The 17,809-nt window shown below is 38.8% G+C and overlaps 2 protein-coding genes across 4 annotated transcripts in view; one reads left to right on the plus strand and one right to left on the minus strand.

The window, feature by feature from the left end:
* Positions 1 to 17,809, plus strand: part of LOC307003355 (CLOCK-interacting pacemaker) — a 350,350-nt gene that overhangs the window by 24,044 nt on the left and 308,497 nt on the right. The gene's annotated exons all lie outside the window — the stretch shown is intronic.
* On the minus strand, positions 593 to 9,843 carry LOC307003071 (sodium- and chloride-dependent GABA transporter 2-like; the record flags this gene model as incomplete). The annotated part of the gene is made up of 14 exons (XM_079621184.1): positions 593 to 768; positions 929 to 1,099; positions 1,283 to 1,383; positions 4,403 to 4,505; positions 4,689 to 4,826; positions 5,019 to 5,131; positions 5,215 to 5,339; positions 6,897 to 7,000; positions 7,256 to 7,390; positions 7,647 to 7,779; positions 7,891 to 7,978; positions 8,092 to 8,232; positions 9,438 to 9,572; positions 9,705 to 9,843. 14 exons carry the CDS (start codon positions 9,841 to 9,843, stop codon positions 646 to 648), a joined length of 1,749 nt encoding a protein of 582 aa, XP_079477310.1. The 3' UTR covers positions 593 to 645.

The following is a 17,809-nucleotide window of genomic DNA, read 5'->3' on the forward strand; positions in this document are numbered from 1 at the left end:
AACTGACTCACAGCCTTGAGTGGGCCTTGTGAAAAACATATTCAAATTAATAATATAATGATTTGATAGCCCAATGTTTTCTATAACAAGCTTGCACACCGGAACACCCAAGGACAAAACCAAATCTAAAGTGTGGCCTTGTAAGTGAGTCCCACTACAGACTGAATAAGGTTAAAAGAATCTAACACAGTTACAAAATCTTGTACTAGGGGCATATCCGGGCAGAAGATATGAATATTAAAATCACCTAATATAACAAGGCTGTCACAGCAAGTGGTCATAGAGGATAAAAATGATGAAAATTCCACAATAAAAATCTTTGTTATATTTAGGAGGTCTGTATATAAGTGGGAAAGTAAACGACCTAGTCAAGTCGACTTTAAATAAGTGCACCTCAAAACTAACAAAATTCACCAAAATATTTTTATGTTTTATTATAAAAAGTTAAGCTATCAAATAAACTATTTATTTATAATTATTTTGAAAAATAAAAGGATATATGACATGTGAAAGCACAAATACGCTCCAATGACATATATTTTGCAGTTCCGGCACCCTTGTGCTGTTGTCAAGGTCATGAATAGCTGATTAAATTACAAAGATTACTAAAAACAAATTGAAATAATAGCAAGAGTTAAGCATCTTTTAGTTTGTGTTGCTCTTGAATAAGTCTTGCATCTCTGTGATGAAGGCGTTTTCTTCCATTTCAGCTTGTTGCTTACAGATAAAAGGGAGTTTTGTGTCAGGACTACACAGGTGACGCCAACGCTGTCAAGAAACACAGACACAGTGAAACAACATGAATCTGTTAGTTGATTTACTCTTGTTTTCTTATGCAGTTTAGCTGTGGTTAATAGTTCAACATATACATCTCTGCTCTGATTATATCTCAGTGGCATGTTCATCTCTTGATCATGTTTAATCTCACCTGTTTTAGGCTTCCTTTCTCAGTAAACAGTCGGATCAGCGCCCATCCAGGCACCATCAGAATGGAGGACAGGGCCAGTAACCAGCCTAGTGCATAAGCCCAGTCCGGGTACACATACCAGCGGTTAAAAGTGAGAGGTTTGTACTTAACCATTGAACAGACAAAAGACACCTGAAAATGGACAAAGAGAGATAAAATTGGTAAAGAATGAATAGGAAAAAAAAAGGAACATTAAATCAGAATGAATGTGAGAAATGGCTTTAGCCAGGAATATAAAACTAAATAATGAGAGATTGTTGGGTTTTTGACAAATACAAAACATAAAGCAGATAAATGAAATGCAGAGGCACTTACCAGGGACACGAGAGGAGTCAGGTATTTCCAGCACAGCATGAACAAGTAATTCGGTCGTGAGTTTGTCATGTCTTCAATGACGTCAAACATTCTCTCAGCCCCTGTGGTGTTAGGGGAGAATTGAGAATCACTCAAGAAGCAAGGTTTGACAGACATCACAACATTTTACACTTATTAGTTACTGATGTCCAGAATAGTATTTAAATTATGACAACTTTTAGAGTAGCTTTGGCATGTGAACCGCCATTTACAGGAATTTCCGTCCTTTGTGAGACAACGCTTCCCGCCATTGACGGGAATTTTCCAGCTTTCCGTGTTTTCACTGTTATACGGTAGGGGGCGCTATTACACATATTTTGAAAGAGAACTGAATCTCCTGATCAAAATGCACAGAAGATGCAGAAACAAGCGATATCATATGTAAAATGATGCGTATGTAAAATAATGCGATTATCAACATTAAACAGTACATAAATCAAAACTGCTGTACTAAATTCCTTATAAATATGGTATGGGTAGGGTTTAATGTGTATATTACGCAGTTGTGCACGTACAGTGTTTCTGCCGCCATCTTCTACGAGTGGTAAATGTGCGGATGAATATAAGTTAATGTATCCTTATATTCAGCTGTTGTATTGTGTTATATTAACACTTAAAAGAAAACTGCTCCCCCTCTGAGTCCAACCCACACCTCAACGTGGTGAGGGGGTGAACAGGTAGGAGACTGCCTACTCGGGCTATGCCATCAGTGATGAAGGTGCTCGCACTGAAGGATCACCTAGGGCGTTACGCGAGATGGAAAGGCCTTGCAGGAACCCTGAAAATGACTGGCGCTGGCAAAGACTGCCATGGTGTCTTCTGGCTATAACTCAGCACATCACGACATTGGCGAAGACAGCAGTAGTCACAAGCCACTCTGGAGGGCGGTAGGGTTCCCATCTTGGGATCACTTCCGGCCAGCTTGCTGCGCCAGCAGTAACCAGCCTGCACGTCTCAGGTTCTGAGCTTGCTGGCAACGGTCACTGTTGGAAGAGAGAGTGGGATCGGTCACACAAGCTTTTCCCACTATAATCAATTCATTGTGATGGTATGTCACAGATGTCAAGTCCTGCGGCGATGGGCAAGTGGCAAAGGGTGAAGGTGGAGGATACCACTGGGAGCACTTAGTCACGAACCTGCAGGTAGGTGGCCTGGGTGTGCTGGTCATTTGATGCTGACCTGAAACGACAGTACCATCCGTACCCTGCCCAGGTGACAGAGCAGCCCCTTTTAGGGACAGCGCTGCACTCTTCCACGAAATAAGGGGATAGAAAAGGTTCCCGTATACATCGCTCGTTCCACTCACTGGTTCACCGCGACCAGCTGAGTATCCAATTCTGCAGTCGACAAAAAGTACAAAAGATAATGACTAAACTGCGTGTGGCCTCTTGGAATGTGCGCACACTTTTGGACTCTGCTGATCGTCACGAACGGAGAACTGCAATCATTGCCCGTGAACTGGCGAGATACAGAATAGACATTACTGCTCTTAGTGAGACAAGAATTTCTGGAGAAACCAAACTCACAGAAGTCAACGCTGGCTATACATTCTTCTGCATTGGGCAGCCCGACGGTCAGCCAAGGCAGGCTGGAGTTGGATCTGCAGTGAAGACATTGCTACCACTCCTAGAAGTGCAACCTCGCGGTCTGTTGCCAAGGCTGATGACCTTGCAGCGGATGCTCAAGAATGGCAACAGTGCTGTCTTGATTAGTGCCTATGCACCCACAATTACTGCCAGTGATGACCAGAAGGAGTCTTTCTATGAACACCTTAACACTGCCTTACGTTCAGTGCCTCATAAACACCGGCTCTTCCTTATGGGAGACTTTAATGCGCGAGTGGGACGTGATGTCATTGCATGGCCGAAAGTCTTGGGGCAACACTCAGTGGGAAAACGAGAACATAAATGGCACGCTGCTACTGGAGATATGTGCGCAACATGAGCTGGCGATCACAAACTCCTTCTATCAGCAGGCGAATAAGTACAAGACCACGTGGCAACAACCTCGATCAAAGCACTGGCACGTGTTGGATTACATCATCACCCGGCAGGAACATCTTAGGGAGGTCCATATACAGTAACTTGAGCCATGCGAGGCACTAGCTGTTGGTCTGACCACCGACTGCTGCGTAGTGTGATGCCTCTGGACCTAGTTCCATCTCATCGACATAAAGCCAAAAGGCGGAAGCGACTGGATGTTTCTAAGCTTCGTGTTGACTCTTGCCATATTAACTTCTGTCAGACTCTTTCAGACAGGCTCAGCACCTTGAACAATCAAGCTACCATTAATGTTGAGGAGACATGGTCCAAAATCAGGGATATCACTTACAACACAGCTGCTGAAGTCCTCGGCTTCACCACATCCAAACATAAGGACTGGTTTGACGATCAGGATGTTGAAGCTCAAGCCCTGTTGAACACCATGCACACAGCTCACTTGGCGTGGGTCAATGATAAATCCAGCACTGCAAAGAAGTCAGCAGATACTAGGGCAAGAAATGCAGCACAGACCCGCTTGCGTGAAATGAAGAACAGATGGTGGCAGTCAAAAGCTGAGGAACTTCAGTTTGCTGCAGACCGATATGATATGAAGGCATTCCATCACGGTCTAAAGGCCGTCTATGGGCCCTTGAGAGCTGGTTCTACACCTGTACGTGCCATTGACGGAACCCTACTTTCTGACAAGGCTGAGATCCTCAGACGCTGGGTAGACCATTTTCAATTGGTATTGAACCAGCTAGCTGCTTTTGATGACTCACTGCTTGGCGACATAGTGCAGTGGCCAACGGCCTCAGACCTGGAAGATATCCCGTCCCAGGAGGAAGTCGCATGTGCCATTAAGCAGATGCCCTCTGGTAAAGCCCCTGTCAAAACGACAGTAGAAGTCATTAAGCCTCTCAGGAAGAGAGGGGTCACTAACTGGAGCATGGTGTTTGATCTTATAGTCAGTAATGTCCTGCAGCCCACGCCAGACACCTTTGATGTCATTTGCATGTAGTTTATTTAGAGTTATTTAATTTAGAGTTTCATGACTGAACAAGAACAGTTGAACAACTGAACAAACTTTTGTGCAACTCACCAAAAACCCAACCCATGGCCAAAGATTCAAAAACACAGAGGAAAAGAAGACAGGCTCCACTGCAGGCATAGTAGTCGAACAACTGGAATACATACATCCCCCCCTGTAGGTCACAATGCAAAATTACAACTCAATTACAAGTCATCACAAATAATTGGAATGCATACTTGACAATATGTACTGTATACTGCCTACTATTTTCAAAAGTAGTAGCTTGTGTCAGTATACAGCATACAATGTTAAATGTTTGAAAGTATGTATGTAGCAAGTTATAGAAAACACAAACCTCTGTAACCATGACAAGTTGGCAGAGGAAGCAAAAAAAACAGAAAAGCAGAAGAAATATTTCTCGACGTCCAGCTTTGCGCAGTACCATGGGGTACAGGTCCATCACTGATGTCATGAAAACTTCCATCGCAACAAACTTTGGGGGATGCAGAACAAAAGTGCATTATAATTGTGAAACACTTTCAAGTGCATCAGATGATGTTCTGTATATTACATCTATTAAATAGCTTCCCAACTTAGGAAGGCTTTAACTTATCAGTATACTCATCAAACATGGTTTATGATTAAGGTTTTACACCTCTGTGTGCAGGTTTGAATTTCAGCTCACCTGTGTATCTAGTCCCAGCAAAATAATCATGGTGAAGAAACAAACAGACCACAACTGAGGGAAAGGCATCATAGCTACTGCCTGTGGATAAGCTATGAACGCTAATCCTGGACCTGAAAGACAGACAGAAAGAGAATGTTTTCTTGAGTATTTCGTGTTATAAAGCTTTACAAAATTTCAAATAATGTTGCAGTACCTGATTCTGCCACCTCCTCAATGGGGACACCCTGCTTTTGAGCCATGAAGCCCAGAACTGAGAAGACAGCAAAGCCAGCTACAACACTGGTGCCACTGTTCAGAAGGCAAAGCCATAAGCTGTCCCTAGGGAAAACATAGATTATACAAGTCCCTGTAACTAAATTAGTTTTGTAGAAGAGAGAAGCGGAGGGGGCCAAACACCGAACCCTGAGGTACATCTCTGATAAGTTAATGCAACTTGGACACACCATACCCTTCAAGATACAAGGACGTAAGAATACCTTTGAAGTAGTACTTAAACAAAGGTAGCAGTATACATGCAGTATAGTTTAAAGGGGTCAAATAATGCCATTTTTAAGTTAATATGATTCTTTAGGGTCTAAATGAAAAGTTTGTAATATACTTTAATTTTAAATTCTCATTAGTATTGTTAGCAAACACAAATTGTACCTGGTCAAAACAGCTCTGTTTTCAGCACGCTTTTTTAGTGCATGTGTCTTTAAATGATAATAAGCTTTGCTCACCCCGCCCCTCTGTTCTGTGGGGCGTTTTGACACAACACACGTGGAGTGTTGCCTTGATAACAGTTGAGGGTATATTTTGGAGAAAGAATGCCAGTGGGAGTCTCTGAGGACACATCTGTGCAACTGTATCAATTTGAACTGGACCTGTTATAAACCATCTACAAAAGTAAGCTTAGTGTAGTGTTACCACGTTAACTTTAACACCTGCGTACACAGTTTGTAATAACACAATAACCATAATGCATTGTTCATTATAAACGTGGGATTATGAATTATATTGTCACAGTGTCTGGTTTGTGTATCCTGGGTGTCCACTAGAGGTCCTCTTTCCCCACGGTGTCATTCACATTAGGAACTATATTTCCCACTATCCTTTGTCTGTTCCCATCACTCATCATTGCACTCAGATGTTCTCATTTACCTTGTCAGTATTTGTGTATTTATACCCTGCCTGTTGTATCATTCATTCTGGTATCCTTGTATTGTGTCACCCGCTTCTCTGTGTTTCATGCCTGTTTATTTTCTGTGTTTTGGACTGCTATATGGATTTCGACCTTTGCTTGTTACTGGATTATGATACGGATTACCCTACATAAAACTGCACTTGGACTATTGCCGTTTCGTGTGCGTATCGTGACAGACCTGCGTTTATGAAGCAGTCTGGTGAGAAATGATTCGCGCAAACATGAAAGCATTGACGTTGATCGTGGGGAATATTCTCTTCGAAAACAACACTCAGCCACTGCGTCTTCAGCGGTTTGGATTTAGGAACATCAAAATGACTGCTGTGTTCGTTATTACACCCAAGAACAGAACGCCATTCTGCTCCAGCGTAACAACAATGGTGGACTATGATGACAGCTCTCTCAGGACGGGTCTGTGTTGAAACGCTGCAGTCAATTAACAATCGTGGGAGGGGCGTCCGACCGTGTGACGTCACACGGCTCGATTTGAGACAGAGGAAAACATATAAGGAGATAAAAAAAAATCACTGGATGGATTTTTATCATTATATGATGGTTGTGCAGGCACTGTCAACACACATTTCAGTACAATCAACTTGTAAAAGTGCATGTACCATTATATGACCCCTTTAAGAGAATCTTGAAGAAAAAGAAAGATACTGAAAAATAACATATTATCGAACCGAACTAACCTGTAGCAGTTGTTGTTATATTTATTGTAGCTGCCTAATACAGTAAGAGAGGCTGTACCCAAAGCATACGAGAAAAAGATCTGAGCGCCTGCTTCCATCCAAACCTAAATGCACAACACATTAGGAGTAAGGACTTGAATAGGGGCTCAAGAGTTTTAATATTAATGCTAATTTGATGTCTGCACTATCATTTGATGTTGCTACTTATAACAAGAAAATGACTTACTTCTTACTGGTTGTGAATGTAATTAAATGGACTATGCAAAAACATTTCTTTATACAGTAATATCAACTGATCTAGTCTATATGTAAGGGTTATTAAGCCTGATTCCAGAAAAAAGGGCACATGGTGGGTTTACCTGTGGGTCAGCGAGACGGGCCGGTTCAGGGTACAGGTAAAACACAACCCCCTGCAAAGCTCCAGGAAGAGTCAACCCACGAATCAGCAACACCAGTAGCATCACATAAGGAAATGTGGCTGTGAAATACACCACCTACAGTAGAGGCACAATACAAGAATGGTTAAAAATGCAAAATAATAATAATAGTAATTTTACTCATTTCAATAAACAGCCAAAATACTGTACTGACATTCCATAATAATGAATGCAAACATAATTTCATATAAAAACTGTAAATGCTAAAGAAAATAGACAAACTTAAGAATTAAGGACCAAGAAGAAGTACATTTTGACATTTTGTGAAATGTTTAACGTGTTAAGACAAAATTATCTTCAATGTTTTGCACACCTTGCCTGTAGATTTGACTCCTTTCCAGACACAGAAATAACATATGATCCACATTGCAACGAGACACAGAAGAATCTCCCAGTTGATGTTACCGACCTCCTCAATACCTCCAGATAGAGCCAGCACTCTGTGTCTATAAAATGTTACGAGAGAGAGCAAATATCATGCTTTATAATTTGCTAATATAGAATGTACTTGCAAGATTTGATTTTATTATTATCAAATCTTATCAAAATGTATTTACTTCCAGAACTCAGTAACTGCAGAGGTTGAATTAATCAGCGTTGTCCAGTTGAGGGTCAGATTCTTTGCAGCAAGATTTACACAATCATCTAAGACGGAGAAGGAGAAAAAAAAAAGTTTTGCAAACCCCTGGTCCAGCAAATTTAGATATGATATTCAGAAGATGTAACTTCTTTAGGTGAGTGTTGTTTCAAACTATCACCTGTGTTCCAGGTGTTGTCACAGCTGTCCCACGGCAGTTGGGAGCTGAAGGAAAAGATGAGGTAGAAAAATGCCCAGGCCAGAATGATGATGTAATACATGCAGCTGTACAGCACTATAAGCTGTCCTGCATAGCCGATACCTGACAAAAGCAAACAGAAACACTGATCACCCAACCCGATCTCACCAAATGCGTCTATATAGCACGCAGTGTGTTTATCGTGTAATATATACGCGAAAATGAGTTTTTACGTGCATAGTATACGCATGGATAGCACATGGTTGGGTTTAGGGTGGGGTAGGGTGCGTGTGTATTATACGCTTGGGTAGGATTAGTGGTGTGGGGTGCGTGTGTATATCACGCAATTAAGTGCGTATCATATGCACGCGCAAAACTGCGTATCATATCCACGTAAAAACTCATTTTCGCGTATAAATTGCACGATAAACACACTGCGTGCTATAGAGACGCATTTGCGTGAGAACAACACATTTCACCGGGACCATTAAATTAAGTTATCAAATTAAGATATTTTTAAGTAACCAAATGAAGTAGTCTCAAAGTGATTTTATATATAAATATGTATATATGTAATAGATTTCACATTTAGATATCGACATTAAATGAAAGCAAAGAAATCAAGTTTAGAAGAGAAAAACAATATTTTAACACAAATAATATGATTGAATAAATCTGTCACGTTTTAAGTCCAATGAAGAAGATAAGATTTAAAGGCTTGATCAAAGTGCAGCATATTTATTAAACAAAGACAAAGTAAACTCAGGTAAACCAATAGCCTACTAGCAAACTCAACGAAACAGCGTGCGAGGCACAAACAATACCAGACAAGGAACAGAACAAACTGAAGTGAATGCTGCCTTTACGTGCTATCATAAATTTCCCACTCCTGAAGTTGTGATTACGAGCTCATGCATTCAAATTTTGACTTAAGAGGGAGAGGGTGTTCATGTCCATTTTTTTAAAACTAGAAATCTTTTAACTACTTAATCAATAACCATAACAAACAAAGGAAATCATAGTAAAATGAAACAAAGGAATCAGGATCACTCTATGAAGAGTGTTTATTTGCTTAAGGTTCTAACCAGAAACCATGATTTTCAAATAAAAAATTATAAAATGCACTTTAAAGAAATACAATCAGTGTGCAAAATTTCACCTCCTTTTATAAAACTGTCAGGGGCTTCCATTGACACAAAAAATTAAAATACGTGTTGAATCGATTGGTACACTGCCTTCAGAAAATGTAAGTGCTGGTTGCCTGTTCAAATCCCACCTGCACAAAGAATGCAGATAAAATAAATTAAAAATTGTTTAAATATTTTGACCTTCAGCCAGTGGACAGAGGCGATGCCAACATGTAATGCCCCCTTCCTGTGTGTACTGTCCCATAGCCGTCTCTAGCAGGAAGAGAGGCACCCCACAGGTAATCACAAACACCAGGTAGGGTATCAGGAACGCCCCTGAACACATCAGTACAATAAAACATTATTAAAATGGCACAAAGGTAAAGTAGATCTTTCCTATTTATAACCACTAAAATAATGACATTTCAAAACAGCAAACAACATTTGTGCATTTAAGCTGCCTCATACCTCCTCCATTCCTGTAGCAGAGATAAGGGAACCTCCAGACGTTACCCAGTCCAATCACAATCCCTGCCACAGCCAGAAGAAACTCTGCTTTACTGCCCCAGTGCCCTCGCTCCTCTAATTGTCCTTTGATTCTGGTCATACCGTCACACTATTTTGACCAGGTTACTCTGATCCTGCTGTCCAGACTGCTGTAATTTAACAGTGAGTTTGTTCTAAATTCTACTTAGCTATTCATTTATTAGCTATTCATTTATTAGCTATTCATTTATTAAAATGTATCAAGTTATTCATTGACTTATCCTCGCCAGATGAAATGACAACCAGACCAAATGACAGCCAGATGAAAGCAAGTCCCATTATATGATATGCCTCAGGCAAAATTTGTATTTAAAATTCTTTAGTTTTGAAGAAAATTGTTGAAATATGCAAAACCTTTATAGTCTAGTGTGAAATGTTGCAAAACCACTTGATAAGTCCCCACCACCCCCTCAGTTCACAAGAACAAACTTAAAAAATGCATGACAATATAATTATAAAATGCATGACAGTATATTGTAAAAAGGCAACTCGGATTTTTAGTTTAAAAATACTGTATGAGCAAAACATTATGTTTTGTTCACTCCTGTTTTGTTCACTCCTGTTGATATTATGGTTATTTCCTTTCTTTTGTCCTTTGTAAGGAGGTTTCAGATCCGATTCAGCTGTCTCAATTAAGTTTAAGATTCCTCAAACTGTGATACTTTCCCACCAGCATGTAAAAAAAATTAGTAATCTTAATATCTCATGACTGAGGCTTTTGAAGGGCAGTCCTAAATTGGAAAATAAAAGCTTTAAAAAAAATAACAACGGCAATTTACACATCACTATCCTGGCTCTTATTACATCATGTTCCCTTCTTGAGCATTAGTGAATGTTTGCATTTTTTAAAATAGTTTTGCATGAGTCCTTTAATTGACTTAATTCTGTTTTAAATATAAGAACACTGGCTTTGAAAAAGGCTTTCTGGCGTAGATTAATGCCTTTGTCACCTATGGCAGGATCAAACAGTCGACATTAACTGTAGCTATGATATTTTGACTGAAACTATGATTACTAAAAATAAATAAAATACAATTTAGTTAGGGCAGCTTTTAAATTACGATGTCATTAGCCCAATCTAAAAGACAATAAACATCTTCAGGGTCCAAAATGAACACTCAACAAGTGCAAAGGCAAGTAAAAACTGGCTTGAGCAAATACATTTATTGACTGGTAACATTTTAAGAATTGCAGTAGCCTATAAAACAAGGTTTAAAGGTGCTCTAAGTGATGTCACGCGTTTTTAGGCCAAAACATTTTTTGTCACATACAGCAAACATCTCCTCCCTATCCGCTAGCTGCCTGTCTCCTGAACACACTGTAAAAAACGCGGTCTCTGTAGATAGCCCAGGCTCCACAAACGGCAACAAAAACAAACTGGCCCAGCTTGGACCACGAAACATAACAAACAGTGATCCAGCCAATAACCGAAAAGAATGATTTGGGGGTGGGGGTTTGGGGGTTAGTGCACATGAAGGGGGGTGTAGGGAGTGAAGGAGAGAGAAGCATGAAGAGGGAAGTTAGCTAGAGTTAGAGGTGACACACGATCAAAGAGACGACGTTCCGATGAACAAAAACAAAGAATAGGGAAAAGGAGAAAGAACGTGCAAAGTCCTGAATTTACATCGGGAAAGCGGTCAAAAGGTGGTGAGAACTCCGCCGGCAGAAGGGCTTCCAATCCGACATTCAGGTGGCTCTGTTTTTGCTGGACAGGTGGGTAAATCCAGTTTGGTTTTTCTAAATGGACGGTCATGACTGTTTCAGGAAGCACGGAATTGAGGGAGAGGGGACAGGATGAGGAGGAGGGAGGGGTCGAGCTAACCTCCGTTTTGTTTGACAATACTTCGAAAGACAACAAGAAGGGACGTCACCCAACATCGCTTAGACCACCTTTAAGGTTGTGTAGTCACAATGTGAAGTCAGCATTTGGGGACATTCTGCGTCTGGCTGAGCAATGTCAGCTTCCATTTTCAGCTTTCATTTAATTTCAAAACAATATCATAACTGTCCACACATGCATGCAACAGATCCACAAAATGCACACAGGAATCTAGAAATATCTGCAACAGATGCACACATCCACTAAAAGTCCTCCCTTATCTAGGCTCCATTTTCAGCCATTTTCAGCCATTTCCACCACTGGTTATACCAGTGGATAATGACAACAGTGACCTTATTTAGAGTCTGAAAAAAAATGTTTTGAAGGATGGAGTGACTGACAATTTTTTTATAAAACTTTGTATGTCAGCAGCTAAGACTACTGTTGTGCTTTTTGTGGGGGCAAACATGGGAATAGCTGAAGTTTTAATTTAAATGATGTACAGAAAGCAGTGTCTTGGAAAGTTAACCCAGGGAAATATTAACTTATTAACTAAAAAAAAATAACTCACAAATGTTTACACGAGTCTCATGAAAAATAAATAAAAATAGCCACATAATATCAAAAGGGTTTTAAGTAATCATATGTACTGAGTGAGTGCTAAATGCATGTTACGTTTTTTCTGAAACTGTGAAGGCTTTCATTTATATCGTTTTTAGGTGTGTAAATCTGTCTAAACTTTTCCAGTATAGACACCCAGGAAGACAACATCTGATCACATGGCAACATCTGTTACTCAAAAAAGTGACATACATCCAGGTGGCATGCACCAACATTGATTCATGCATAACTCAAATGCTGATTGGCTTATAATGATTAATGCAATAAATGATTGATGCATCAGTGGTACAGAGGGGGGTACCTGATCACAACCACATTTGGAGTATCAAAAGGAAAATGTTTACAATTATTTGTGCTGTGGCCATGCTGTGAAATATTTAATTCACATTTTAACTCTTTCCCCACCAGCATTTTTTTTTTTAAAGTTGCCAGATAGCGCTGCCATTTTTGATCATTTTTTACAAAACTTTCATGGATAAGACAAGAAGAAGACTTCTCTCTGTAAGCGAACCTCAGCAGCGGATTAGACGTCCCGGCGCTTCTCCCCATGGCCATCTGCCAAGCTTAAAGCAAATTAAAAAAGAGCTAATTTTATAATGATGGTAAAAACAACTTTTATTTTTTATTGCATTTTAGTTTTTTTCCCCCTAAATTTTAAGGCATTTAGCACTAACCCATAAATGTCTAATGTACATATAAATATACTTAGCTATCATGTTGCATTAGAACAACGAGATAGACAATTTGAATGTGCTGCCTGTAAATTTAAATGTTATGTTCTGTATTTATTGTTGTGCTTAGTTGACTGTATGCTGGATAATTTGCAAGAAACTGTCTTTAAAACCAAGAAAGTGGATCACATCCCTCCAGTTCTGAGGTCTTGACGCTGGCTACTTGTCTGTCAAATAATTGATTTCAAAATACTCATGTTGGTTAATAAAGCACTGAATGGTTTAGGGCCAAAGTACATGTAAGGAACGTAATATGTAGGCTACAATACGTATGTAAGGGGTCAGACAGGTCAATTTAGCTCAAAAGGAATTATTAATTAATTTATAGGGAATCTTTAAATGAATCATTTATGGCCGAGCAAATGACTCGTCCAGCGTTCATTTAAACATCCAAACTATAGTGAAAACACTATAAATTAGCAAGGTAACTTAGATCACCAGTTTAAGGCATTAAATTCGTAAGCATAAGTCAAGTCAAGTCATCTTTATTTATATAGCGCTTTTTACAATACAGATTGTATCAAAGCAGCTTCACAGTGATAACATGAAAATAATACAAAAAAAAACAATTTCATCATCATCCACCTTTAAGGCAGATCTATAATATTGTTGAATATTAAATGTCCCCAACTAAGCAAGCCAGAAGGTAAGGCAACAGCGGCAAGGAACCAAAACTCCATCAGGTGACAGAATGGAGAAAAAAACCTTGGGAGAACCCAGGCTCAGTCGGGGGCCAGTTCTCCTCTGGCCAATGAGTGAACAGTGTATGAAGTTCAGAATGAATCAGAGTATTTGTCCAGTTCCGGTTGGTTGAAGTCGGAGTGGAAAGGAGGAGAGACTGGTTGACACTTCAGGTCAGCGGCGTCGTCGTCGTGTCCTGGCGCTGGTCCTTCATCAGATCTGGATACGGCCTGGTTCCGGTGGACAGCGGTAAACCTCGGGATAGACAGAGAGACTAATATTAGCGTAGACGCCATCCTTATTATGATGTACCAAGTACATCAGGATTTACGGGAAGTGTTCCCGGTCCCGGCTGTTCTAAACTATGCAGCCTAATTATATAAGTCTATAATGTGTTATGTGTATGCTAGACCGAAGAGATGTGTTTTTAGTCTAGATTTGAACTGACAGAGTGTGTCTGCTTCCCGGACAATGGTAGGAAGACTGTTCCAAAGTTTTGGTGCTAAGTAGGAAAAGGATCTACCGCCAGCAGTCGATTTTGATATTCTAGGTATTATTAACTGGCCGGAATTTTGAGATCGCAGTAGACGTGAAGGACTATAATAAGTTAAGAGCTCGCTCAAGTACTGCGGAGCTAAACCATTTAGTGCTTTGTAAGTGATCAGCAATATTTTAAAATTTATACGATGTTTAATAGGCAGCCAATGCAGTGTTGACAGAACGGGGCTAATATGGTCATACTTCCTGGTTCTAGTAAGAACTCGAGCTGCTGCGTTTTGAACTAGCTGTAGTTTGTTTATTAAGCGTGCAGGGCAGCCACCCAGTAGAGCATTACAATAATCTAGCCTTGAGGTCATAAACGCATGAACTAATTGTTCTGCATTATTCATTGAGAGCATATGACGTAATTTAGATATATTTTTAAGATGGAAGAAAGCGGTTTTACAGATACTAGACCAATTAACACAAGACCAATTATGTTTCAAATACAAGCAAGACTTTATTGATTATTCTAACACATAAAACTAATATCTAACACAATCACACGCACACACACATTCATACGAGTTGCAGAAAGAAAGAGAGTGAGGAAAGAATGAGTTTTAAGAATGAGATAATGAAATCCCAAGTTTCTATAGCCTATGCACTTATAATACATGACCTGAACGAACCATCAATCCTTAATTTAACCCTTCTATCGTTTCTTAGGCGGGTTATTAAATTGATATCAATGCACCAGTTCAGTTTAAGAGTCTGGAGGCTACTTGCTTGTCTTTGTGTTGCTTTGGGGATTCCGTTTGTCCGCGTAAAAGGGGGTTTCCCGGGTTCGTTCGGAAAAGAAAAGAAAAAGAAGAAAAATAAATAAAAGTGTTGACGATTAGTTAGATGGCTTGACTGAAGCTGTTTAACCCATGTTCTTCTGATCTTGATTTGGGTTCTTTCGTCCGCTCGTCTACATGGTTACTTGTCTGTCTGGTGTCTTTTTGTCCTCTGTTAAGAATAAAACTAAATAAAAACAGCAGCCTTTGTTTGGGTCCTAAGGTTTTAAACTCAAATGTTTGTCCAGCCTCCTGGATGAGTTCTGACAAATTAGGCACTGTCTTTATTTGAGAGGTGGCATTTTCTTCACTTCTCGTCGTAAATCTTGCGTTATGTGATCTCGTTACTCTCCAGCTCTAGCAGAGAGTAGCCTACAGAGGCCACAGTTTAGACATCATTATACTATTATAAGAATATGAAACATTTTACACAGATTTCAAACAAGCCATTTTTTGAATTAAGAACATACTAAACAAGACACACTTTCATTCATCTAATAGTTATAACAATTACATCTCTTATATATGATCTAAGCATAATAGACACATACATAGAGGTTGTAAACACAATATTTAATAATGTAATGTAATTATGTAGTTGGATTATGTTTGATTATAAGTTCATCAAGAATTGTTTTGGGATGATTTTATGTATTTTTAAAGTCTTAGTCTCTGTGTTTTTTTGAGAGATCTCAACCCGGAGGTCATTCAAAGGTCCTCAAGAAGAAGGAGGTCTGTTTTAAATCCTTTGTCTTGGGATCAAACAACCTCTGCCGTTATCTTGTTGGATCTTTAGCAGTGCCATCTCTGAACCAATCAGTCTTTCCCAAACTATCTAACTTGACAACGTGCTTCGTTGTTGGGCTCATCTCTTTGAAGCTTGCATGGCCATACATTTCTTACTGGTTTTTTTTTCGTTGGCTAGCGTAGACTGGCTGGAGCCTGGGTTTTATGGTTCTGGATTGGTGATTTGAGGTCTGGAGTGTTGAGTTCTGTGTGGAATTATGTTTGAACGAATCACCTGGAAGATTCATTTGTGTTTGGTTCACCCTCTAATCCTACAAAGTACATTTCTGATCTTCTCCTTGTCTGCTTTCTGTCCCAGACTCCCTAGAGTCAAAACTAAATAGAGAAGCAGTGTTCAGTTTTTATGCACCATATGGAACAAACTCCATTATTTATTTAAATTTTTTTTAAGTTAAGGCTAAATACTTTTATTTTTCTTTGGCACTACCTTTTATTACTTGGAAAAAATATTAATTTCTTACACTGCACTGTAACTTTTACTGTACTTACATGATGGAATATCATACATCTCGCAAGTTATTTTGGAAAAAATTATATGTAACCAGATTCAATGTTATTTTGGCTAGAAATGGGTTACACATAGCCAGACTATATTGGGTCTATAGTTAACCAAGACAGTGAAATGACGGCTATTGCTTGCTGGGTTACTACAGCTGTACAGCCCGTGTCTCTGTGCCATTTATTCACACTCTTACATTAGAAAACATGTTATTTTACATGAACACAACTATAGTTTAGCTTTTAGCAAACTATATTGCTATATGAGTAAAGATCGACTGAAATATGTTTAAATAAAATGTCTTTGTATAAGCAACGTATTAAACTGCAAATTAACATTCATATGCTATCATACAAATGATATGTTACAGACGAAATATGAATGTTTAGACAAGATTTCGTTGATTAGTTTTGGAAAGATTATAAAGTTTTTACTGTAAAAAAGACTACTGTCACATCAAATAAGCTTTTGTTCGCCAATTTCTGCTCATATGTTTAATATATAGAATGTGATGTTTTGTCAAAAATAAAGTAGGTATATTGAATTATCAACTAATATGTTATTATAGTGTTTGTTCCAATATTCAAACTAATGAATCCTTAACTTTGAAAATTGTTAAAATTGTATTTATTGTTGATTTACATGTGAAAAAGTTTTAATAAAATCGAAAAATATTTTTTTTTACAAGGTAGATGTAAGCAACATCTTAATAGGTCAATATAAGCCTTCTCATTAAATTATTTATTATTGTTTTTTATTAGTGACACATTTGGGGAGAGGATATATTCCAAAACTTTCAGAAAATACTGTATGAGAATTAAATGCATAGTTACTAGAAATGTTTACCTTGGATATTATACAATTTGCATGCATACAAAATAAGTCTTCTTCCTTCTGGCTCAGTGACACCTGAATGAAAGGCTCATTATGCAGCTCATTATGCAGGTCATATGCAGGTCATCTTTACATCATGACAATTAGTGCTTTTAAAGATTACTTGCATTTTCCCAGATGCAGTATTATATATTATTTGAATCTTTATTAGTTCTGATGTGAGCGAGCCTCAGGTAAAATCTTTGTGACAAAGTCATTTGTTTCAATAACAATATTTAAAATGTATATGTAAAATTTACAGACTCTAGGCTGGGAATACATTCTTTGAGCCAACTGTTTCCCAGGGGTGAGCGCTATACGCAAAGTACATCATCTGCACTGAGCAATGGTACTGCTTTTGTAGAGGTCCAAACATGAATCAGCACCATTTATGTGCACATAATTAATTGTGTCTGGAATATAGTTGTAAGTATAGTTTATTAAAACTAATGTAATGTGTTTATAAAAGTTGTCAGTAATGTGTCTTATGATAAAGAAATAGGCATTTGTTGTCTTATAGTCTTGTTTTTTGTTAGAAAAGCTTAAACACATTAGACATACACTGTTTTTAGCACTAAAGCTTTGATATGATATTTGTCCCAAAAAATTGGGAACTTGATGCCCTGAACCTTGTACTGGATAGTCATCAGAGACAACCTGCTTGAGCTGATCAATCG

The sequence above is a fragment of the Phoxinus phoxinus genome (assembly GCF_949152265.1).
Source record: "Phoxinus phoxinus genome assembly, chromosome: 8".
NCBI lineage: Eukaryota > Metazoa > Chordata > Actinopteri > Cypriniformes > Leuciscidae > Phoxinus > Phoxinus phoxinus.